Here is a 23,478-nt window from a genome sequence, read left to right on the forward strand (position 1 = left end):
TCTGTTAATCACCCACCATTGCATAGTCTTGCCAAGTAAGCCAGAGGCGAGTAGAAGCACAAACGACAGACCCAACGATTCCTGAAAGTGACGGTGCGAACGAGAAGAGTAAACAGGCAGAGATATCTCCAAAAGGGGAGTGACGTGCGGGGATAAGGTGCAGGATAAATAGTTACATGCGCGCTAAATAGCGGGGCGCGGCTTGTCGTGGACCCACTTGCGGCGAAATATCCTGCGAAAATGGCGGGACGATCGGCGCACGTCCGGCTGATTTCTGCAACGCCCACCGTCTCCGAGAACAATAACGAGTCCCGTTCGAGCACCCTCGTCCCCGACCCAGCCTCCGCACGCGGCCGGAACAACACCATGCGCACTCCAGAACGCCGCCGGTCCTCCTCCCAAGGCGACGCCACGCCCCGCGCACCTGCCCATACCCTCTCCCACTCACCCGCCTCCGGAGAGAGTCCGCAGACACAAGGTGACCATCCCACCAAGCGGCTCGGCTTCTTCGGAGACATCCTGCTCTCCTCTGCCGGCTCCATCTCCATATCTTCCAGCGCCCAGCGCTCGTCGCCCATACCCCACTCCTTCCTCCCTGCCCGCACGCACTCGCGCGGAGAGTCTGCTCTAGCCCGCGACAACGCGTCCTCGCCTACCCCGAACATGGCGGCATCAGCGGGGCAGCCAGCGAAAGGGCATACGTCACCTTCGAAGGTATGTCCTCCTCGCGTCGCCTATCCATCCGACCTCTTCTCTTGCTTCCCTCCGACCTGCTGCCTTCGACCGAACCCGCCCAGAAAGTCCCGGCGGCAGCGAGACCTGTTCCGCAGACCACATTGACGTTCTGGCATATGCTCCGCGTTCTGGTGACTCGGTTAAGTGGCAGAGGTGATCAGCGGTGGGTCAATACCGTGCCGTGTATGGCATGGCGCTCTCTAGCACCTCAAACCCGCTACTCCCCGGTGTAACATCCAAGAACCTGGTAGTGGAGGACGTTACGCTGCATAACTATAGTTCAGCGATGCGCGAAGGCACTTCGATATTCCAGGATCTCCCAACTCGCATGCTTCGGCTATGAGATCTTTGTCACTCTGTCATCCGGAACGCAGAACATGTGTCGGATTACGTTCGGCGGAACACATCACGCAGCCCCGAGGATGTTCTTCACCCGCCTCGCCCTCGCCCAGCATGCCATTGACATAACACACCCCTGGAGTACTCTGCCCTTGTCCTCCCTGCCTGTTCTGCTCTCTTGACCCTGCAGATCTGCTTTCCGTTTCGATCGGATTCCCGTACTGCTTTATGATTGGAGGAAGTGGTGCCTGGACGCGCTGCTAGAATGATTGGGGAGGTCGAGGATCTCCGAGGGCCCGAAATGGCAGATTATCTGGCGAGTACACTACAGTGTCTATTTGAGATTTACACAGGCGTACATGAGCGTCCCTGACTCCGATATGTCGCGTTTTGGTCCGGGTCGTATCTGGAGCTTTGGTCCGCGCAGTGCATAAGGGAGCGGATCTCTTCGCGCGAACCCTCCGTCCTACGAAGGGCACGCGCGATGCGCCGTTGCAACACTCCAGAACTTCTGGGCTCGACAGCTCGCGCCGCACGCCGGGTTACCACCGAGCCTGGTGCACGGCGCGAACCACGTCAATGAAACTCCAAGATGCACCCACTCCCAGCTATATACGTGGAAGTATAAATCATCACCTCCTCCCAACGAGCCAGGTGTGCGCGCACCCATCGTTCAAATCAGCCCTGTGACACACGGCCATGATTGAGATGTTTAGAACGTGCTCCGTGCCTGCGTCCTTGTACAAAACAAGAGAGAGCTACGCATCCGCGCGCACAGACAAGGCACAGAGCTCCCGGAAGCCCTATTTTGGTCCGGGCACTGTGTTAGGTCCCTGAAAGGATTGCGAGAGGTCCTCGTACATGCCATTCCTGTTAAATGTTGCACATCACGTCATATTAACCTTATGCCAAAGGGGGACCTGCATGGGACCGAGGGATCTGTATTCCAGCGAGATTGATGATGCGCGCCACATGGCTGAGCAGTCAGTGCGGAGGAAGGTCGCCCTTGTCCCACACCGCCCTGGCTTTACATTGATCTGCCCTGCCCTGCTTCCTTTCCCTCGCCGCCCTTGATCTGCCTTGATCACACGCTGACCCTCCTTTTCCTCTTCCCCTCGCTTGTAGGCGTCGACCACGCGGACTTATGACTCTAAGCTCGTCTCGCGCGAGATGCATCGCCTCGGCACGCTCGCTCATCTCCCTTCTCTCGCTCTCGCCCCATCTCTCTCCGCGACACCCTCGAACATCGCCCTCGCCTCGCATATGGCGCCCCCGTCTGGAGCTGGACCCTCCGCGGCTGCTGCACTAGCGGCGGAGAGCCCATGGGCATCACTACATGTTCTCATTCTCCCGCTATTCAACGAGGAACCCTTACGCGTTCCAATGTAAGTCTCCCTCGAGTCTGCGGGCGTGGAAGGATGAGTAATGACGCGACGCATCACAGAGAGGATCTCAACCAGCTCGTGAGGCGCCATATCTCGACGGTAGTCTCCGCCGCGCCCGGCAAGGCTGTCGCGACGCTCGAACACGACACGCGCGACCTCATCTCGGCGGGGATGGTCACGCTCAACTCGAAGCTGGCAGGTGTCAGCGACGAAAACCTCGTCCCACGCGTCGTGGAGCTTTGGTCGTCATTCTGGACGCAGGTCCTCCCCTACCTGGAAGGCGTATGTCCCTCCCATCACCCTCCTGCTCCACCGCGCTAACCTTCACCCCGCCCGCAGGCTCTTCTCCCCCTGCAGACCGACCCGATCCTGTCCTCGCTGTACCGCCTTCCGAAGGCACAGCGCCCGTCATCGCCGACGTCTGCGCAGAACGGCAAAGGCATCGGCGGGAACGTCCTCCTTCCCTCCTCCGCGAGCACACAGCTCGGCGTGCGCGCGCTCGCGCTCGTCTCCTTCCGCGACCGCATCGTCCTGCCGCTTTTCCCTCGTCTTAACGCGCGCCTCACGCTCTTCAAGGACGAACATCCCTCGAGCGCAGAGCCCCACCAGCCGCGGCTGCAGCAGATGTGCGCCCTCCCTCTCCCTCTCCTTCTTCCCATACCCATATTAACATTCGTGAAGGCTGCTCGTGCTTGTCTCCCAGCGCTCCCAGCGTCTCGTCTCCCTCTCGCTCACCGCGCCCCCTCCGCAGCCCACCGCCGGCGAAGCAGCCATCACGCGCCTTCTGCGCGCTATGCACGCGCCCCTCGCCACGCTTGCGCGCGGCGGCCAGGCGCGCCCCACCACCGGCGCGCCCTCCTTCCTCTCCGCCGGGCTCCCGCGCGACCGTCGTGGGCGCATCGGCGCGCGTGGGTCGACCGCCACCAACGCCACTGCCACTGGCGCAGAGCTCGATGCGCGCGGGCGCTGGCGGCTACGCGAGGACGTGGAGGAGGGCGAGGACGAGGGTACGTGGGGTGCGGGGACGGTATACGCGGATACGCCGCGTGGGGGCGTGTCGTTTGCCGATCCAGAACGAGAGCGCGACAAGGAACTGTTGGAGAGCTTGAGGAGTCCGGACCCGGAGGGCGGCGCAGGCGCGGGGCGGGCGGGGATGGGCGGGTGGGGGCTTGGTGGGGAGGAAGACGAGTATGAGTACGAGTATGAGGACGACGATGAGTTCGTGGAGGAGCCGGAGGAGAACCTGGATTGGGACGCGGCGCAGGTACGTGGTTCGTGTCTACAGTTGTGTGGGGGTTCGGGCTGATATGGGTGTGCAGAGCATCGTGGAGCGGATGGTTGGGATCAAGAACGACTCGCTGCCGCCTACGCCGTCTGCACACCAGCAACAACAGCCTCCGCCGCCTCCGCCGCATCAGCAGCAGCCACAGCAAGATCCTCGACGGCGGATGATATGAGGGTCCGTCGACGGGTGATATAGCAGTTTCAATTCTGGATCTCGTGGTTGTTTTGTATTGATATAGTTTGGGTCGCAGCATGTCATCGCGACGACGTGCAAGTTACTCAGCGTGTGCAGTCCTGCTGGTGTGGTTCAGCGTGTACGCGAAATCTCGACTGTATAAGCACTCATATCACAGACTTTAGGTTCGCGCGAGGCAGAGAAGCCAGGCGGTGTGCGGCTGGACTTGAACGCAGCCTGCTTCTCACAACGCTGGCTCCGCGTTCTCACAGTGTCCTCTCGTCCGCACACCCACTCGCGTCATGCTACGCTTCGGCGCACAGATTCCATCGCGACTCGTCGTCAATGCGCGTCCTGCTTATGCCCGCGCGGGTCTACGCCTGCTCTCGACCGGTGCTCCGCCCAGCGGGTCCAACGGCGGCAATAGCGACGCTAGCGCTACGAGTAGGTCACTTCCCCTTTGCGTGTGCATAGTCACGAATCGCGAAGCACAACTTGCGCACAACGCGTAGAGCGTCCCCCCAAGCAAAATCGGAAGGCGATACCAGAGCCAACTGATAAGATGGTGCGTGCGCATGCGCATTCTCCGCGCCAACCTCAGCGGACCGCATCCCTTACTCATGCACACGCAGCAGGGGGGTATGAACACCGCCGGCACACTGCGAGAAAAGCTGGGGTTAGTCGCCGAGAGTCGCTCGGTCGTAAGCACCTTCGCTTTACCACTCGCATAGCTCGCGCGTACTCAGTAATACACCATAAGTCGGAGGAGGAAAAGCAGGCAAAGCGGGAAAAGCGGTGACTCAAACGGCAAAGGCAGAAAGAACGCAAGGCTGCTGGTCCCTCACAATTACTTGACGTGCTGAATAGTAAGCACTCTGTTCTACTTATATATTTCACAGTACGGATGTACCTGATCTGAGCAGGCATCATCAGGAAAAGCCAAAGCCTCCAGACGGAGACAGGCTCCGGGAAGGGCGCTGAGGGGGAGAAGTCACGCAGAACAGTGGCGCCCCTCCGAAGTTCGTCAAGTGAAGCGCACATATCGACGACTGCTAAGAACTTGAACAGCTGCGATGTTAGGGCAGATTTTGTCAAACAAGCTATGCATGGATTCAGATTCGTTTGGGGATTTATCGTCCCCGCGGGTGTGGTTTACACGTTTGTCCTAGATTTCCTCTCCCAGCGCCCCAGCTCCTACCAGTGTACATATCTACCCGCCTATGTGTTGGGCAGTTTGTGGATTTTCGACAGCCATAGTTGGTGCAAAGTAGTCTCGATATAGAGCACAACAGATGATTGCGACGAAGACCTAGTGTATAGGAGACGGAGCCGGGTCTGGCAGGAGGAAGGGCGCAAGGGCGCAAGTGCAACTCGGGGCTGTCCGGTTCGGTGGTTAAGCTGCGTGTGGGAAGCGCAGAGGGCCAGAGGGACAAGGCGAGAATGTATGGCTCGCGCGCCGGCACCTGGTTCAATGTTGCAGTCGAAGTCCTCCGGGTCGTTGTTCGGCGTGTATGGGTCATCCAAGCTCCTTCGTGCGAGCTCCTGGACGCTGCTGATCTCCGAGATATCGTACTTCACAAGGTCGTCGGATGGCGAGCGAAAGGAGGCGAAGACAAAGGGAAAAAGAGGAACGCAGAAACGAGGCAAGGCACCCGAGGCACCTTCCCGGCTTGAAACTGCATTCGACAACGACGGCCACAATTAATGTAAAGCACTGCAATTTTATGACAGTTATCACTGTACAGTCGACCGTGATCTACGCCCGTAGTACTCTTGGACCGTCGATTCCGTATTCAAAGAATGGTACCTCTTCTATACCCGCCGCTAGGTCTTCAGCAGTGTATTCTTCTACGCGGCCTGCCATGTTTCATTGTTTGGCAGGTTTTCGGATCCTGGGGCGGAATGAGCGTCGTGAGCGGGCTGCAGATAAACGGGAGAGACAAACATACATTATCATCATGTCCGCCATTGAAGAATCAGACTCGGATGGGTTGATGGGATGAGGGATGTGGGCAGTCGTACACCGGCGGGGTGATGGTGACGAGTCCAGAGTGGGTGGTACAAGACGGGAGAGGACGATGCGGCCGGTAGGTCTCATCGCATTCCTCTTGTACAGCTCATTCGAGTCCGGGTGCAGGTCGGAAAGTGAGTGACGTGGGCGTATGTCGTCCGAGGCAGAGCTGTATTTCCTCGCCGAGGTCGGGCGCAAGACGCGGCGGGCATCGAGTGGAGTGTGGGAGTGTTGGAGAACCGGTCACCCCGCATCCTCTATTGCGGAGAGCGTCAAGTGTAGTGCAGTGCTCGTTCACGAGCCGATGAAACGGGGGTATGTCGACCTTGACATGGCGGTTGGCTGGCGCAAGGCGGCTAGTCACAAGAGACAGTATAAGCCTATGATACGGGATAGGCGGGAGATCAGTACTCACTAGAGGTAAGTGCTCGTAAGCAACACCGCCCAGCCTCGTGTACAGCAGGGCGCAGGTGTACGAGTCCCCAGGACCCTCGTTGAGATGCTATGACACCCAGTACGCTGAGGGAGGGATCAGACATACGCTCGCGCTCGATACTATCGCATACATACCTTTGAACGTACGCGCTTGGCGTGAAGGTCCCGTCTTGCTCGATGTCCCATAAGGAGCACAGGCCAACACAGATATCCGTCGACCTAGCAGGTTGGTCTCCCCGGTTGAGATAGAGGAGTATGGCTCGATGGGAACCGGGCGCGCTTCACAGGTCCTGCACGCCTCGTACACCGAGTGGACACCCACGGATCGCGCTCGACACACCTGACACGCCGAGGAGGCGTCAGACGTGAAGGTGGGTGGGTTCAGAGGACGGGGCTAGAGGCGCAGTCTGGTCCATAGACGACACGTCTTCATCAGCGCTCTTAACGAGCCGTAGGCGCAGTGGACGCCTGTGAGCCATCGGGGGTATGTCCAGTGGATGCGTCGATGGATACTGGGCAACACGACGGGACGGTCGCCCAGAACGCACCCCGCATTGAAAGGCTCGGGGCCATGCGGTCCCGTCATACCCTGTTTGGGGGATGGCTCCCCAGCCACTGCGGTGTTCTAGCTGTGAGAGCCAGCGCGCTGTCAGCCTCTTGCGAACACACAATCGAGAGGATACCTGGCTACTCACACAAATCATGTGCACGTAGCGTGCGCGCTATGGTCAGAGTATCGAGAAGGATGAATGGTAGTAGGTGAAGTATGAGAGGTTTGTCTGCCAGACGAGGATTATGCGAGTGCCCTCGCGGTGGAGGGTCTGGAGGCATGTTGTCCGAGTTGGCGGCGGAGTGCAGATGGAGACGGAAAGTGGGCGAGGAACAAGGGGGCGATGTTGAGTCTGAGGAGCCCTGCGTCCCTTCTTATATAGTGCAGAGACACCGCTGCATTACCGTCGATGCAATGGGCGAGTGTCCATTATGTGAATAGACCCCTGCTTGGCTTCACCGGAGCATAATGCTGCCAGTGGAGTAAGGACAATACAGATCGAGTGTGTTATGAAAAGGCAGTGCTCATTGTCCCCGTCCTCGCGCCTTGACCCTCGGTGCCTCGCGGATACGTACAATGGATAGTCCACTGGATAGCGAACATGCATCATATGTCGCCTCTCCCGGCAAGACTTAGAGCCAAAATCTGAAGGCACGTACGCGGTCGAGCTACAATAAGGCAGCTCGAGCAGTTCAATCACGGCACCCATTATGCAGGGCGCACTACCGGACGCAAAATTGTCTCTGACGTCGATGAAGAATGGGTGGCGGGTGTATAGCCTGCGCAAAATGGCGCACTGGAAGGGAGTATGCACCGACGGAGATAACACGTCGCCTCTTGACAATGACAGGGCATGCTCACCTCGACGACAATTTAGCCTTGAGGCCTTGAGGAATGAAGACAGCTCTCCGAGACGCCTGCCAGGCATCGGGCTGTGTGCACAATCAGGTTCCTGATCCTCAAACGACGTGCCATCGCCTCCTCCCCGAGATGACAGAATGCTGATCGCTCGATACACTGGGCGCAGGGGCACTGAATCCGAGTCGAGTGCCTTTACGCCTGTACATGGTCTTGGAAGACCGCAAATGCAATGCTTTACCAAGCCCTACAAAAATGCAGTGAAATGCGTACATCATAGACGGCTATGATTACTCACTGGAGTTACTGCGGCACAACCGTCAAAATAACTCACTGTTATATGCAGTGCGCCTGACACACGTCACAGATGCGCCGACAAGCAGTGTGCACCGTGTCATCCCCGCAAGCCACCCCGTAACCATCACTCACCTCCGCCGGCGAGGCACGCCCACCTCCCGCCCCAAATCCGCACCCACCGCATCGCAGGAGAGTCCACCCGCTCGCAATGCGGCGTCTGTGAGAGTGAGAGAGCCCAAAATCCAGATAAAATACCCCGGCGGCGGCGTGCGCCCCCGCCGCCGGGCTCTCTATAATACAGCCCCTGGCGCCAACAAACAGATATGTCATTGGACCCGATCCAGCTACACAATATACAGCATGCCGCCGGCACCGCGCGCGCGCCCGGTAGCGGGCGCGGGAGTCGTGCGTCGTTGCATGAGTCCGCGACGGAGAAGAAGACGGAGGGCAGAGGGAGAACACGAGCGGGAGCAGCAGCAAAACGGACTGGATAATTGATAGCGGGAGAAAATCTAGGCGGCTTGCCTGTGGGGGAGCGCTGGGTCAGTACAGATCATGACACAAGATGGGGGGAGGGGACCTACGCCATTCCACCATACCCCATAGCTGCCCCTGACTCTGCGAGCTTGCGCTGTCTGAAAGCCTGTGACAGACATGATGAGCAACGGGACGACTGAGCCCAAATATAGCGGTGCTTACCTTGCGGTACTTCGTACGCTCATAGGTGACGAGACCAACAACGATAAGGGCAATAACCGAAATACCCGCGAACACACCCAAACCAATCGGGAGAACCGAGAGCTTCGTACCCGGGAGCTGGAACGACGCGGCCGGGCTCGACGACGCAGTGTCAGCAGCGGAGGAGGCCGAGGTCGGGTTGTTCGAGGCGTCACCGACGGCGGTGCCCGTAGCGGTGGCCGTCGCGCTTGCAGCCGCTGCGCTACCCGACGAGACCGCGGTCGCGGCGACCGTGGAGAAACCCTACACACGAGATAGCTTAGTTTAGACTCCCGAGCAACACGAGCCTATGTGAGAACGCACCCCTGCGGAGACAGCTCCTCCCCCAGCAGCCGCGGTACCGGTCGCCGAGGCTGCAGCAGACGTAGCGGTGGCAGTAGCCGCAGCGGAGTCAGTCGCGCCCGTGGAAAGAGCTGAGCCCGGGATTTCGGACGATCCCTAGAGTGACGTGCGATGAGACGGAGGAAAACACGCGTGCGAAGGACGATACACACATTCACACCAATGGCCCCAGTGGACGCCGCAGCGGCGGACGACGCACTATCTGTAGCGGTCGCTAGGCAAGGGTGAGGGCCAGAATATCGCAGAATAGACGCTGGAGCATACCTGACGCAGAGGCGTCCGTCGCAGTCGCGGTCGCGGAGGCGGAATCAGCACTGGAGGCGCTGTCCGTGGCCGAGGCACTGTCGCTCGAGCTAGCGCTTGATCCAGAAGAGCTGGACGAGTCCGTGCCAGACGAGCCGGACGCGTTGTTGCCGCTGCTCGTCATTGACAAGCTGCACGACTTGGTCTCGCGCACTTCAGGGTCTCCATTGTCTCCCGTGATCGGCTCGAGCAGGATCGTGCACGTCTGCAGCATGGGGCCGACCGCGCTGAGGACACAAATCGCGATCAGTTTCTAGCCCCACGGGGTGGGCAAAGGGTAGCCACTCACGTTTGGATCGTGTTCGTAGTCGTCACAGTGGTCGGCTGGGAGAGGTTCTCTCCATCGCGGGCGAGGCGCACGGAAGTGTTTAGGGTGCGCTTTTCCGTTGCCAACGGGGCAGCATGGACGACAGCGAGGAAAAGGAAGAGAAGAGCGACGGTGGTGGACTTGGAGATACGGCCGAGCATGGTTGGAAACCGAGCGGAGGTAGAGCACTAGGCTTTCAAGTTGAGCTGCAGAGATGGATGTACAGAGGCGAATCTTGCGAGAACCAGCTCCCTGAGGTCGACGACACGTACAACGTTGACGAAGGTGGAAGAGAAAAGGAATGGAATAGCCCCCAGGGCGGACAAGCAGCGACGACCCGACGAGGAGGATGGGGGAAAAGGTGAAAGGCGGTCACACACGATTCGCGCTTTGGCCTAAGTGTCCTTTCCCGTAAAGGTCTGGATGCGCCTCCGCAGCCACATCAATCACGGGCAGTTTTGACTCTCCGAAAGGATAGGGTCATCGGAGAACAAAGTCCTCTAACCAAAGCTTCCACCTCCGATAGCCCAATCTCCGGCACGACGCCCGCCAGCAACGATCAGGGGAGGAGGTTTGCTGTGGCAACGCGCTTTCCAGACGCACCGCACCCCTCGACTCCGATCATCGACCTCAGATTCCGCGGTCCCGTCGTCGAACCAGGCCCACGCACTTGGTAACCACCTCGGCGCGCGCTATACACGTCCACTCCGCCCAGGACCCCTGCCTAAGCGCTAACATGTCCGATTCGGGAGGTCACGTGAATTGCCTTATAAAGCTAAATTATGTCGACTGAAATGGCCATTTTGGCCGCTATGGGAGGTCCGGCCAAAATTCAATCGGCCATTTATGGGGCATGTGGGTCGCAGACAAACCTTTATAGGACATACGCACATGTGATGCTATTTATCGCACTTTATGAAACTCTTGTGGAGAGTTCCAGAGTCATATCAAGGGAGCTATGATTAAACCAAATTCTCCTACGACATGAATCGGACCTCTTAGCGCTTAGGCAGGGGTCCTCTCCGCCCCCGCTTTGCTGCGCACACACACCTCCATGCTCTTCAATGCCCATTGAGTAAGCGCCACAATATGATAGTATTCACGCGCAAAGCGCACCACACCCGCAGCAGCGACGATCTGGGACAAACCCGCCGTCTTTGGCCCGCTTGGGCCCCGCCCCGGCCTCAGCGCATCCCACCCTCGACCGCCTTGTACAGTTTCCCGTCGCGCGAGCGCTGGTGCCGACGCAGCTCCATCACCCACCCGATAACGCTCGCGACAGCCTGGGTGCCCCACTGCTCGAACGCCAGCGACGCCAGCACGTTGATCACAACTGCCAGCAACAGCGTCGCACGCGCTAGCCCGGGCAGCGTCATCAGCTCCAGCACGTCCGCGATCCACCCCGGCGGCGCGAGCAGCACGACAAGGTTGAACACTGACAGACACGCCATCGACGCCATGAACCAGCCTGCCACACATACGTCCCGACGTCAGCGCCCGCACGCAATATCCCGTGAGAAGGGTGGTTCCCGTACCGTTAGTCCACATCTGCTTCCGGAAGGGGGGCCCGATGCTGAATACCGCCGCGACGAGGATATACTGGAAGCAGGACACCAAAAATAGCGTCGAGTTCTCGTAGTTCAGCGACTCGAGCTTGTCGTCGTCCCCACCCGGGTCTTTCTCCGCCGGGGGCGTGTACCTGCACATTCGCACATCATGTCAGACGCCACTCGTGCTGCCTACACTCAGTGCACATGTCTGGCTCACCAAGCTTGCGACCGGACCCAAAAGAAGGCCCAGAACTGGACGGCAGACGTGATGACAATCTGTCCGACGAGACTCGCCAGCACCTTCTTCGACACCAGGCTTGCCGTCGGCCGCTTGGGGTGTATACGCGGGAACGGCAGCGTCCGCCCCACTGCACGCACGTCCATCATTCAGCGACAATGCACATTTCGGGAACGCGACGGACTTACTGGTGACCGCAATAGGGATGATGATGAACAGATCAATGTACAGGAACTGTGATTTGCGTTGATGGTTGAGCAAACGCCCTCAACCTCGCTGCTGATCGCTGCAGCGCCCGATGTGTGCTCACCTGGAAGTCGCCCAGCGACGACGCAAACGAATACAACAGTGTAATGGTCGTAAACTGGATGAGCGAATACAGCGCCCTGATCCCCCGCGTCGTTAATCAGTCAATTGCAGCCCCACGCAGTGTTCCCCGAGTTCGCAGTAGACAAAACTCACATATACTTGAAACAGCTAAAGCTCGTCACCAAGGCGGCACGGCCTTCCTTGATGACCTCTAGTACGCAGCTGATGTCGGGCGTGCGGCTCGTGAAAGGCGCGGCGACCGACGCCTCTGCCTCTGAGAGCGAGAGGCCCACGTCGGCCGCCTTGAGCGCCGCACAGTCGTTCGCGCCGTCGCCGCACATGAGTACGGTGTAGCCGAGCCCCTGCAGACGCTCGACGACTTCGTTTTTCTCGTCCGGAGACATGCGCGCATAGATCTGCGTCTTCACCAGCATCTACGGTAATCCAGCTAGTGAGTTAGCTTGCAGCCAGCTAGACGTGGGGCCGTACGTACTCTTTGCATCGTCTCCAGAGGTGCGTGGTTCATGATCCAGCGGAAGACGTCGCCTGTGACGGCGAGTGTGTAGTCGTGTGCCTCCAGCTCTTCCACCTCGACTAACCGCTGTGCAGGCGGAGTCAACGGCTTCAAACTATAGTCGTCCAGCTTCCATGACGGCTCTTCCATGCTCGCCCACTCCAGCTTCGACAGCGGTGACGACGCATTACCTATCAACATCCGAACATTAAACGAGGCCCCACGGTAGAGGGAGGTCAAGCCTACCGCGAATGAATATTGGGGAAAAGACGTGTGCGGCGGGGTTGATCAGCCCGCACTCGCGCGCAACGCTGACCGCGGTGAGCGCGTTGTCGCCTGTGATCATGCGGCATGCGAAGTGCGCGGCGCGTAACGTCTGGATCGCGGGCGTCGTGCCCGGCTTCAGTTTGTTCTCGAAGATGATCAGTCCCAGGAACTGCAGGTTCGATTCCGCTTGCTCTCTACGACGCGACTTATATTAGCGCACTATTACCTCTATATATAGGGTCGACGTACCGTTTAAGCTTTTGTGCCTTCAGCCAGGAGAGACCCTCGATGCTCTTGCCTGCCATGGCGATAACACGATACCCGCGCTTCGTGTAGTACGACAGCAGGTCATCGTAATCCGACGGGACTGGAGCGCGCATGAGACACCGCGAACGAGAAAAGCAGCGCGCCAGAAGCACTTACAGGAGCTCTTGTCGCAGATCTCGGCCATGACCTCGGGCGCGCCCTTGACATAGATCTCCATGCTCGTGCTCTTGAGCCGCTTGACGACGACGCTCATCCGGCGCAGCGCAGAGACGAACTCAAAAGTCCGAATGACCCCCAGCTCGAGGAAATGCGCGTGCTGTCAAGTGCCGTTTAGTTTACCTGATATTGGAATGCCAATATAAACTCAGTCATGCTTACCTTCCCAGCACCCTTGAGGGCGTCTTCGATCCTGAACTGCGCGCTTCCCGGTGGACGCACAACCGTCTGCACAAGGGCGGCAGGACGATCACCGACCGCCTTGTTCTTCACGACACCCGCGCCAGCCACAGTCCCCTCCTCGAGCGTCCACTTCGTGAACTCGAACATCTTCACGTCCAACGGATCGCCAATCACCTCGCCCCCGACCATCTTCAGCGAGTGGCACGTCGCGAGCGCGTACAAGAATCCCGCGCGCTCGCCGCGCCCCGGTCCAGGCAGATCGTGGATGTCCTCGAGTAGCTCGCCGAAGCGCGCCGCGCTCCGCTCGGGGGCGCGCACGCCGAGGATGTCAAGCCCGTCCTCGGTGAGCGTGCCGGTCTTGTCGAAGCAGCAGACGTTGATCTGGCCCGCGACGTTCACGCGGCTCGGGGATATGCAGAAAATGCCAAGTTTGCGCAGGCGCGCGATCGCGAAGCTGGTTCCGATCGAGAGCGTTGCAGGCAGCGCGGGCGGGACGACGACGGTGATGAGGTCTAGCGCGCGTAGGAGGATGGTGTGCCATCGAACCTGATGTCTTGTTAGTGATGCTTGCATCGATTATGAATATGGTAGTGGCTCACACCGAGGCGGACGAATTGCACCGCGCTTGCGCAGAAACCAAGCAATGCGACTCCAGCGAGGACACCGATGAACCGCATCGAGTCTCTGTAAAACTTGAATCCTGTCGGCTTCGGGAAGAGCATAGAGCGAACGAGCGCTCCCTTCGTCGTATAGAAGCCTGCGTTTAATGTGGTCAGACACCCTAACGCCCTGAGAATGAGCCCTACTTACCGGTGCGCACTACCAGACCCAATGCCGGCGCGCCCGGGCGTCCATCCAGACTCGTCGCGCCCCGAATACGCACCACGCGCGTCCCAGCGTACAAGAAGCTCTTCGCCATCTCGCCCGCGACGTCCGTGGTCCCCCTCCACTTTGCGAGGTCCTCGCTTTTGATAGGGACCTTGCTCACCGGCACGCTCTCGCCCGTGAGCATGCTCTCGTTTACGATCGCGTCACCCGAGAGTAGGAACATGTCCGCGGGGAGCGTGGCGAGCGGTGGCTCGAGCAAGTCCACGATGTCCCCAGTGACGAGGGAGGACGAATCGCATTCTGACCCTGCGCGTGTATGTTAACCCCGTTCTCAGCGCGTGGATAGGGGTACGTACATGAGCCGTCGCGGTACACTCGCACTGTACAAACGAACTTCGACATTTCGCGCATGCGGGCGATTGTCTGACGACAACGTAGTTGAGCATGGCAAGTTCATGAGGTAAAAACGGTGCGGCACGTACCTGCTTGGTTTCGATCAAGGTAGTAATGATACTAATAGCTGAGATAAGGGCGATGCAGAACGCATAGTAGTAATAGTCGTCCAGTGACCAGAGCACGATGCTCGCAATCTGGAACACGTAGAAAGGATGGATGACCTATACGCACCCCACATGAGACACGCTTGACAAGAGTCGGGCAAACGCATACCTCGTCGATCAGAAGGGAGAGCGTGGATTTGCCCTCGATGTCTACTAAGTTGGGTCCGAATAGGGTCATTCTCTGCTCCTGTATATCTTTTCTAAGCCCATTCTGCACGCTGCTGACACCTGCCCATGAGGTGTCTCTCCAGTCCCTGGAAGATACTCAGAGTGTGGATACTATACGAGAGGATGGGTGCTAACCTAATCATGGCGAATAGACCTGTGCGCGGGTCCAAAGCAAAACGGTTATAACGGTAATCTACACAAGTCAACATGCCAAGGTTGCCTGATACCAGACCTGCCCTTGCTGATGGTAGCAACTGGGAGGGGTCTGGTGGGGTAGAGACGAGTGTCGACACAGGATATGGGTAGGATATACGCGATATCGGAAAAAGCGCGATATCCCTGTATGCAGTCTTGGCATTGATAAGTATTCGGGCTTTACGCGAGAGCTAAGTAACAGCGCACCTCGACGACGACAAAGCCGTGGTGCATGTCCACGAACGCACGTTCGCGAGTGACCCAGCGTAGCCATAGCCGAGGAAACCAGCGCCCGAGAAGACCCAAGACGCCGCAAGACAGTACGCAGCAAGTCCACCAGAGCCACTGTCTCCAGGGAATAGGTTCGTAGCCAATCATTCGAATATGTGCGTCTTCGTCGGCGACATACAGTGTCTGCCGGCTGGGAGGACCAGGTGGAGGAGGGGACAATTGGTCAAGCTCGCCCATGTCTATACGCGCTTCGGAGCCGAACACAGGGTCACCAGCTAGCAGAGGGTGCATCCGGCTGGGAGAGGGCGGCAGAGAACCGTAGTCCATCTCGCTGCCCGAGCGCCCCACACTCGCAATGTCGGCCTCCGACCCGGAGTCCTCTTCGTTGGACGTGTATCCCCACCGCTCGTCGCCCGAATCTTCCGTATCGACCGCGTAGTCAGACCCGGCATCTGACCGCCTGCTGCTGTGTCTTCGGAGCAGGCGAGACCTAGACGCGCGACTGGACATGGAGGGGCGGCGACTACGCGGTGGCGAGTCGGTGACGGCTGCGCTCCGGCCAAACATGCTCACTATGTTTTCAAACATGTTTCCTCTAGTTGCGTGGGGGGATGTAGAGTCCTTGCGGCCGCGTGAAGGCCTTCCACGGTCTTCAACCTCGTCCCCAGATACGTCGGAGTGTTCATCTCCTGTTACGTCCGCGTCCACGACACTGTCGCGGCTCATTCGTCTGCTTCGTGAGCGGCCGCCACGACTCATGCTGTCTTCGCTCTGCCTTCGGCTGCGGGACGCCCTCGAGTAGCCGCTGCTTCGGCGACCATGGTCTTGAAGTGACATGCGCGACACGCTACTTGGATTGACGGCGTGGCCAGGGCCGTCGAACATGTTGTCTCCATCTTGTCCATATCTCGAGTCCCGACGCGCTCTGTTCGCGGTCGCGATAGCTTGTTGTATGTCGATGGCGGAAGCGCCCTCGGTGTAGTCGTGTGCGCTCGGTGAAGACGAGGAGGCAGCCATGTTGTGTAGTCAATCAGCACCGGTAAAGCATGGCAAGGCGACAGCGCGCAGTTACAGAGGAAGGGGGCTGGGCGTACGGAGGAGGACGTGGGGACTCGAGGGCGAGTCGGAGTCGAAGGAAGAGAAGGAAGAAGGAACTCTGCAGGGCCAGTCGGAACCGAAAATCCCGCAGCGGGCCGCAGACCACGGGCGCCTACCACCAGCGTAACTTTCCTCTCGACCACCACCGGCCGCGGGATGCTGGACGAGGCAGCACGACGAGCTACACTGTACCTTGGGTTGCAGCTGCGCCTACACCTTGCCACCATCTTCTCTGGAGGGTCACCGGCACCTATGCCTCGCCCTGCGTGTAAATCGTAAGGTCTATGACAGGTCTGTCAGCTTCACCAGTATTTCGTTTTCTCGTCTAGAAGTGAGTTTTCCTACTCCTGTATATCATAACAAGCTCTGGTATGGTGTCCAGTGACAAAGCCAAGGGTACGTATTTATTATGGCGCTTGCATATCCGGCGTCAGGGTAAAATGGCTCCAAGACTTTGGCACATCGTCCGACAGTATGCATGCAGGGAAGTACTCATACACATATCTCCAGTCGGAGCGCTCGGGGACGTATTGAATGCGGTCCAATTGGGTAGTGCATGGGTACAATAAAGACTGTCAAGAACGTCAATTGTCGAGGCAAGAACATACGGCGTCGCCTCGCTGGTAGTCCGGCCTTGTTGTCGCCGGGGACGCGCTAGTCCCTCCGGGTGTTGGCTGCGACCCGCTCCAAGTGTCTACGGCAGCGGCGATCATGAAGAAAGGCAGCAAGAATTGCGCTAGCGACGACGTCCATTCGATGGCTGCCGCGGTAAGCAGGGTCTCATGTATTGCCGTCTTACATCGTCCCAATGCCTTGCGTCGTCCCAGGACCCCCGCTCCTAATTCTCAAACTTCATGAGAACGCTTGAAGTTTTTTTGGCTTCAGGCCAATACGATATAAAACCTCGCATCCACGACGACGTAGTCTTGCTAATCTCCCTCGCCGTGATTTCGCAATGTCTTCGGAGGGATACCCTCGCCGCACCTTGCAGCTCACTCATAACCATCTTTTCTCTACTCGTGTTCATTCCATGGCAGACGTTGATCGGGCCTTACTATCCTACAAGAAAGCCAAGGCCATCGCTCAGACCTACCGTGAGTTGCTAGCGGCACCACTTCAAATCAACAACGTCTGAACACCTGAAACGACCCAATGCAGACATGACTATCGACGATATTCAATCACTCACACCAAAGTTCTGGCAGCTACACAGTGACCCGATCGCATTGCTCGATGGCGCGACTATAACGCTCCTTACTATCCAGTTCAACTTATGCGCGGGGACCATCGCGCGCTACGCACGCCAGCGGCCCGAGCTTGTTGCTGTGGTGGAAGACCTCTTGCAATATCGCAAGCAGTTCATGTCTCTCTGGAATCGAATGTAACCCCATTGACCATGATTTTACAGCGGCCAATTCATGCTGACCGAGCTCGGACATGGGCTCGACATTGCAAACATCGAGACAACCGCTACCCTGCTCCCGACAGGCGACTTTTTGTTGAATTCACCGACGCCAACTTCCGCGAAGTACGTCTACATCCTGACGAAGTAAACATTTACTCACTGCTGCATTGTTATAGGTTTATGCCCCCGACCGTACCTGCCGGCTTGCCATGTGTCGCTGTCGTGTTTGCGAAGTTGATCATTGACGACGAAGACCGCGGCCACCGGCCGTTTATTGTCACTCTCAATGACGGTAAAGAAATGTGTACAGGCGTACAGTCCAGGTACATGCTTCAATTGAAAGGACTAGTACTTCAGTCTTGACTAGTCTAAGTATGCTAACGTATCCTTCGCAGCCTCCTCCCCTTCCGCGGTGGAACCCACCCGATCATGCACTCTCTCACTCGGTTTCGCAACGATCGGCTGCCCCGCAGCGCTCTACTGGGATCGCTCGAGAAGCCCTCGAACGACCACGCAAACCTCATGGACGTCATCCAACGGGTCGCCATTGGCACCATCGCCATCGGGTGCCTCACGCTGCCCGCCATGCAATACACCGCCACCATCGGTGGACTCTATTCCCTCCGGCGCCAGGTCGGAAGCGGTGCGAAGCGCATGCCCATCCTCGCCTTTCGCACTCAGCATGCCCCCATCCTCGCTGTGGCGGCGAACGCGTACGTGGTACAAGCGCTGCAACGGTGGGCCATCGGGCAGTTCTGCGACGCTCTGTTGGATGTGCGTGTGCGCCACGGCATTGCGGCGGTCTTCAAGAGCGTCGCGGTGCAGCACGAACAGCAGGGCGTGCTCGCAGTCTCAGAGCGGTGCGGTGCCCAAGGTCTGTTTGCGCACAACCAGCTGAGCTGCCTTCATGTACGTGCATTCAGGACGTGTTGTCATGCAAAGTCGCGTCTAATCAGAATTTAATTATATAGGGTGAAGTGCGCGGTCTCGCTATAGCGGAGGGGGACGTGCTCGGGCTTGCCATTCGTGAGTTTCCTCACGTTGAGGAACGGGCATTGAATGGTTAACCGAGCTCATGCGCAGGCCTCGTGAACGAGCTGCTCCTCGGCCGATACACTCTCCCGCCTCCGTCCAATCCGACTTCGCTGCTCGCCCTCCACGAAGCAGGCCTGTTCGCAGACCTCCACAGGATCGTCAAGAGCGCAACGCACCACCGAAGCGACGAGGTCAACCGCCGTATCCTCCCGCACTGTCTCCCCATGATGGAGGCCATAGGCCATCGCATGGCCTACGACGCGGCGGTCGCGCAGGGCGTGCGGCCCGCGCTCGTAGACCTGTATGTCGCGAACGTAGTCAAGCTCGATGCAGCGTGGTACGTGGAGAACACCGAGCTCGCACGCGCCGCGCAGGAGGAGATGGAGACACGGGCCGTGGACGCTGTGCTGCCTATGCTGGGCGAACTCGTGCAGGAGATGGATGTGTTCGCGTACGTGAACGCGCCTATCGTGAGCAACGAGCGGTGGGACGCGTTTGCTGGCGGATTGGAGACGTATGAGGGGAGTGCACACGTGGATTTCTTGGAGCCGCGGATTGCGGCCAATGGTCAGTCGGAGATGTCGAGGTCCCATCTGTGACTTGGTCGGTTCTCCACAGTTCATGGTCGATTTTCTCTTTCTTGATTACGATACTTGTACATCCCTATCACTGGTCTACAATGGTCATCGTAGTTACATCACAACGAGCGCCGAACTACGCCGATCCGTGCAGAGTCGGCTACCCTCTACACGGCCACCCTCACGTAGCAAGCAAATCTCCGCGGCTGCGATGCGCTCTGTGGATGCCGCACTGTGGAGGAATCAGTACTTGAGAGGTTGCACATGATTAGGAAAGATTAGGAAAGACGTACCTCTCACCCTCGAGTGTCTCGACCGGAAGAAAATTAGATGCGGACACCTTTGCTAGAACCTCGCACATGTATGACCGGGCTTCTCCCGCCAGCTGGCCGATGCGATTTAGCTTCTCTCGCCAGCCACAAGGAAGAAGAACCCATACATTCGCCTCAACATAAACACACGTTACCAACCCACAGGGCCTCCCGCGCGCGCCTCATTATCGTACAGAAGGTCGAGACCCGCCGCAAACCGAGCGCGGACTGTGTCTGGAGCTAGGGAAAGGTTGTCGTCTATGTCGAATGACCACTCCGGGCTGTCCTGGGCGCGTGGAAAAGTCGTCCGTATCAGCTCTCCTTCGCGTGGAAGGAGAGAGCCCGGGATCGAAAGGATGCCGGTGAGCTCCATGGGCTTTATGATGCGGACGGCGCGACAAACCACCACGCGGCGCCCTGCGTGCTCGGGGCGCGCCGACTTCTCGAAGTAGCACAGCGCGGATCCTGGACGCACACCATCGCGGTCAGTAGCGGTCTTCTATCCACAGTACACATGGCTCGCAAAAGACGCGGGACGGCGTACCTCTTATCGTGGCTAGCCATGAGCCCCTGTTACCACGAGAGATGGCCACAGGCTCGAAGGTCGCTTGCCGGACAGTGTCTGCGCCTACAAAGTAGAACGGCTGGCGTGCTCGGCCGAAGTGGAGAAGGAAAGGTTGGCCGAATGCGTGAATTACGCGCGTAGAGCCAACGTTGGCCTGCTGGGCCTCGGGAGGTAAGCTTGATGCGATTTGCAACACACGTTCGGATACAAGCCCCTCATCGACTAAGCGATGCAACATGGCCGTGTAGTACTTCCGGAGCAACAGAGAGAGGAGCGGCATCCTCCATGGAAGATGGTCGGAACGGAGAAGGTCCTCACCAGAGGAGAACAGCGCGGGGTCGTTGATTCCGGTGACGCGGAAGCGCACCTGCCCGGAGAGGGCGGGGGCGTTGTGCGCGAGATAGTAGTAGAGATATCCACGAGCGTGCGGCGGAAATTTTCGGTTGTCCATGCCGGAAGACCTTATTTTTGTGAGGAACCGCCAATGTTCGCCGCCGCACCGCGCTTCAGCTACCGAGGGGAGGTATGCTCGAGCAGTGCCTATCACTCGACCACTGAGGTCGAGAAAAGTATCCGAGGTGAGACGGGTGGGATCGAGTGTAGAAACCTTCGGGCGTAAAGCGTGCGGCGTGCGATTCGGCTGGTGGCGACGACCCGTGTCTAATGAGTTCGGTACGGCGACGGAAGGCGACGACGTGGATGGAGTGCCGGAGTGCGTCGATTCTGTTCGACACCTGATTCCCGCTTTCTTGGACGCAATGGCACGAACTGCGTGTCGGAGAGCGGACGCTGCACACGAGATGGGACGCCAGTGAACAGCTTGAAGTACGGGCATTGCTACCAGTAAGACTCTGAGAGTGACTGATGTAGTAGTAGTCTTCATGAGAGATTGTAGGGGCCATACAATAAAAATGAGACTACACATTACCTCAGATTCAAATGCCTCGCGGTGACAACTGCCGCGAGTCGCAGTGGTTCGGTTTCGGAGAGAGTCCTCGTCCTCGAGCGCCCGGCTCGCTCGACCTTGACGTGATTCGAACGAAGGGCAATGATTAAGCGCCTAAATAGCACCCGTGATGGATAGCCTTTCCGGGAAACTGCCATTCTCTCGCATAGCGAGAGTGAACAATTTGAATCGCGTTCCATGTCCGTTCACGATCGAGCCAGGAGCCTGGAGGAATAGCGGAAGGTGAGAAGTTCGAGATATGATAGACGCAGAAAAGTGCAGCTTCTGGAGTTGAACTGGCAGCTACAGGCGGGCGCCCAAATAGGACGGGGTTCGACGGATCCGACTCGTCCTCGCCGAACGTCCAAGGGGTCCAATCGTTCTCTCCTTTCACCACCAAGCTCGAACTGCTCGAACTGAAAATTCTCGCTGCTGCACTTACTCATTCTCAGCCGGTAGAGGACTGGTCACCGCGACGCCGCCAAAGCTCGGACATTCGGATCATCCCCGAGACTTGGTCAGATCTCTTGGTTAAACCTGAACTATGTGCATCCTGTTAACTCCGTATATCTCGCACTATGCATTTCTAAACCAATCTAGCAGATCACGTTCGACATGTCATCTAATCGTGAAGACTCAAATATTAGCTCGATTGACAGCGCGAAGAGACCCAAGCTTCAACGAGCGTGAGTCACGACTCCACGCAGGTTTTAGACCACAACCTCCTCTCACCTCTACGCTTACCACACTTCCAGCTCCCTATCTGAGCCAGGGTTTCGCGCGCAATATTTTAACTAGCTTTCATGAGACTTGGTCTCGTGAGCTATGCCGGCCTTTTCTGACTCGGAGTCGCGTTTAAGCTTTGGGAGTCACTGAGCCTCAAGCTCGTCAACCATGTACCTGGCTACATTACGGAGATACAATAGGTGTGCCTCAGATGATTAAGGATTCAAGTGCACGCGCTCCAGCGTCGTATTAGCGGCGTCCCATACTTATGGCTCTTGTCTTGCTTCCTCGCCAATCGAGTCGAACTGGCACAGCTAGCAAGAACAGCATTTTGCACGCCAAGTAAGTAGTTTTTGATCATTCAAAATTCTCTGGCTACTGGTCACTTCAATAAAACGGTTCATCGTTGGTGCACAACATACAAGACGATGACTATATGGAATGTGTCCCTCTCGCCTTCGTTCAACGCGCGGCCGGCATGCCTATCCGATCGCGACGCCGTTGGCGCTACTGGCGGCGGCGGCGGCGACGGCAATGGCAGCGTTGGCGGCTTTGGCGGCGGGCTGTTGTCTCGCTACGTGGGTGCAGATGAAGGAAAGCACGATCGCATCCAAAATTGGCAGTCCGTCCGAGCCCACGTCTATGTTCATCCCCTTGCCCGAGGACCGAGTCTTTCTGTGCGCGCTTGCGACGAGCTCTCTGGTTTCGCTATCAAGGAGCTACACCCCCCAAACCATCCGACCCGCTGGGACTGCGACTTTCCGGCAGACTCTGGCAGCCGGCCCTCGGCGCCTCCTCTATACCGGTGGCCAGATAGTAATGTAAGCGCCGTGAACGCCCTGATATGGTAATGCCTCCACTGGGCGCCTCGCGTTCATCCTCCCGGCGAGAACACTGTAGTATCTACTCCTGGCTAGTTAGACTTCGTAGAAACAAGCACAGTGGTGCTCGAAATCTCATATTATAATGTTTATGTACGTCTTCATAATATTTGGGACAAGTTTGAAGCCATAGAGAGGTACTAGGATGTAAGTGTACGCGAGTCCCACGACTCCCCGAATCCCGCAAGTACTCTGGACCGGGCTTGATTGCTCGGCGTACTCGCTGGATGGTGGGGGGTGGTAGAACTCTGCCCCCACCAGGCGCCCGAGGCCCGAACCTTCGGGCGCCGTACGCTTACGTACGATACATGAATGGCGGTATCTAATCTACGGGCGCCTAGATGCGCTAGTTCTCCGCGATTCCCGGAGAACACCTTCTCCTACTGAAGTGGACGTTCCCGTCCAGGCACTAGGGAGTGCCGGTAGTAAGTAAGAACCGCCGGGTTCTTACACTCTCCCTCCCTAGACCCGTGCCGGGTCTCCAAATAATAATACAATGGAGTAAGGGTCACAACTTGGAGTGACGGTGGCACAGTATTTACATGGGTTCCATGTGCTGCACACACATGGGCCCTATAGTACAAGGGTGCGGCGTTGAAGCCGCTATGATACATCATAGCCCCGTCGGTTTCGACGCGCTACGAGGAC

The 23,478-nt window shown here is 58.0% G+C and overlaps 5 protein-coding genes across 5 annotated transcripts; 2 read left to right on the forward strand and 3 right to left on the reverse strand.

Annotated features, from left to right (window-relative positions):
• Positions 1 to 366: 366 nt before the first annotated feature.
• Positions 367 to 4,028, forward strand: TRAVEDRAFT_160343 (HbrB-domain-containing protein; the record flags this gene model as incomplete). The annotated part of the gene is made up of 6 exons (XM_008035855.1): positions 367 to 714; positions 2,200 to 2,459; positions 2,519 to 2,741; positions 2,799 to 3,085; positions 3,141 to 3,723; positions 3,779 to 4,028. The coding sequence occupies 6 exons, from the start codon at positions 367 to 369 to the stop codon at positions 3,914 to 3,916; spliced, it is 1,839 nt and encodes a 612-aa protein (XP_008034046.1). The 3' UTR covers positions 3,917 to 4,028.
• Positions 4,029 to 8,649: 4,621 nt separating this feature from the next.
• Positions 8,650 to 9,920, reverse strand: TRAVEDRAFT_33931 (uncharacterized protein; the record flags this gene model as incomplete). Its single annotated transcript, XM_008035435.1, has 6 exons — positions 8,650 to 8,712; positions 8,769 to 9,050; positions 9,111 to 9,245; positions 9,302 to 9,363; positions 9,414 to 9,679; positions 9,742 to 9,920. The coding sequence occupies 6 exons, from the start codon at positions 9,918 to 9,920 to the stop codon at positions 8,650 to 8,652; spliced, it is 987 nt and encodes a 328-aa protein (XP_008033626.1).
• An 894-nt stretch (positions 9,921 to 10,814) lies between these two features.
• On the reverse strand, positions 10,815 to 16,352 carry TRAVEDRAFT_26205 (Ca-transporting ATPase). The gene is made up of 18 exons (XM_008035319.1): positions 15,262 to 16,352; positions 14,995 to 15,209; positions 14,801 to 14,945; positions 14,614 to 14,748; positions 14,488 to 14,554; positions 14,114 to 14,437; positions 13,903 to 14,060; positions 13,283 to 13,849; positions 13,061 to 13,220; positions 12,887 to 13,004; positions 12,617 to 12,831; positions 12,350 to 12,561; positions 12,010 to 12,290; positions 11,858 to 11,933; positions 11,736 to 11,781; positions 11,527 to 11,677; positions 11,295 to 11,458; positions 10,815 to 11,227 (listed from the first exon to the last, which is right to left on the reverse strand). Exons 1-18 carry the CDS (start codon positions 16,300 to 16,302, stop codon positions 10,944 to 10,946), a joined length of 4,359 nt encoding a protein of 1,452 aa, XP_008033510.1. The 5' UTR covers positions 16,303 to 16,352; the 3' UTR covers positions 10,815 to 10,943.
• Positions 16,353 to 17,338: 986 nt separating this feature from the next.
• Positions 17,339 to 19,422, forward strand: TRAVEDRAFT_113455 (acyl-CoA dehydrogenase NM domain-like protein; the record flags this gene model as incomplete). The annotated part of the gene is made up of 7 exons (XM_008035856.1): positions 17,339 to 17,477; positions 17,542 to 17,740; positions 17,792 to 17,911; positions 17,965 to 18,111; positions 18,184 to 18,697; positions 18,760 to 18,814; positions 18,872 to 19,422. The coding sequence occupies 7 exons, from the start codon at positions 17,339 to 17,341 to the stop codon at positions 19,420 to 19,422; spliced, it is 1,725 nt and encodes a 574-aa protein (XP_008034047.1).
• A 441-nt stretch (positions 19,423 to 19,863) lies between these two features.
• Positions 19,864 to 20,728, reverse strand: TRAVEDRAFT_68891 (uncharacterized protein; the record flags this gene model as incomplete). The annotated part of the gene is made up of 2 exons (XM_008035857.1): positions 19,864 to 20,177; positions 20,257 to 20,728. 2 exons carry the CDS (start codon positions 20,726 to 20,728, stop codon positions 19,864 to 19,866), a joined length of 786 nt encoding a protein of 261 aa, XP_008034048.1.
• Between the last annotated feature and the right edge of the window lie 2,750 nt (positions 20,729 to 23,478).

Source organism: Trametes versicolor (genome assembly GCF_000271585.1).
Source record: "Trametes versicolor FP-101664 SS1 unplaced genomic scaffold TRAVEscaffold_2, whole genome shotgun sequence".
NCBI classification, from domain to species: Eukaryota; Fungi; Basidiomycota; class Agaricomycetes; order Polyporales; family Polyporaceae; genus Trametes; species Trametes versicolor.

Excerpts from the sequence above, each read along its gene's own strand:
- TRAVEDRAFT_26205 (XM_008035319.1), bottom strand. The coding sequence starts at position 16,302 with ATGGCTGCCTCCTCGTCTTCACCGAGCGCACACGACTACACCGAGGGC. Across the intron at positions 14,555-14,613 it reads CCTTGATCGAAACCAAGCAG|ACAATCGCCCGCATGCGCGA; the intron begins GTACGTGCCGCA and ends CGTTGTCGTCAG. Across the intron at positions 14,061-14,113 it reads GGGTCTGGTAGTGCGCACCG|GCTTCTATACGACGAAGGGA; the intron begins GTAAGTAGGGCT and ends CATTAAACGCAG.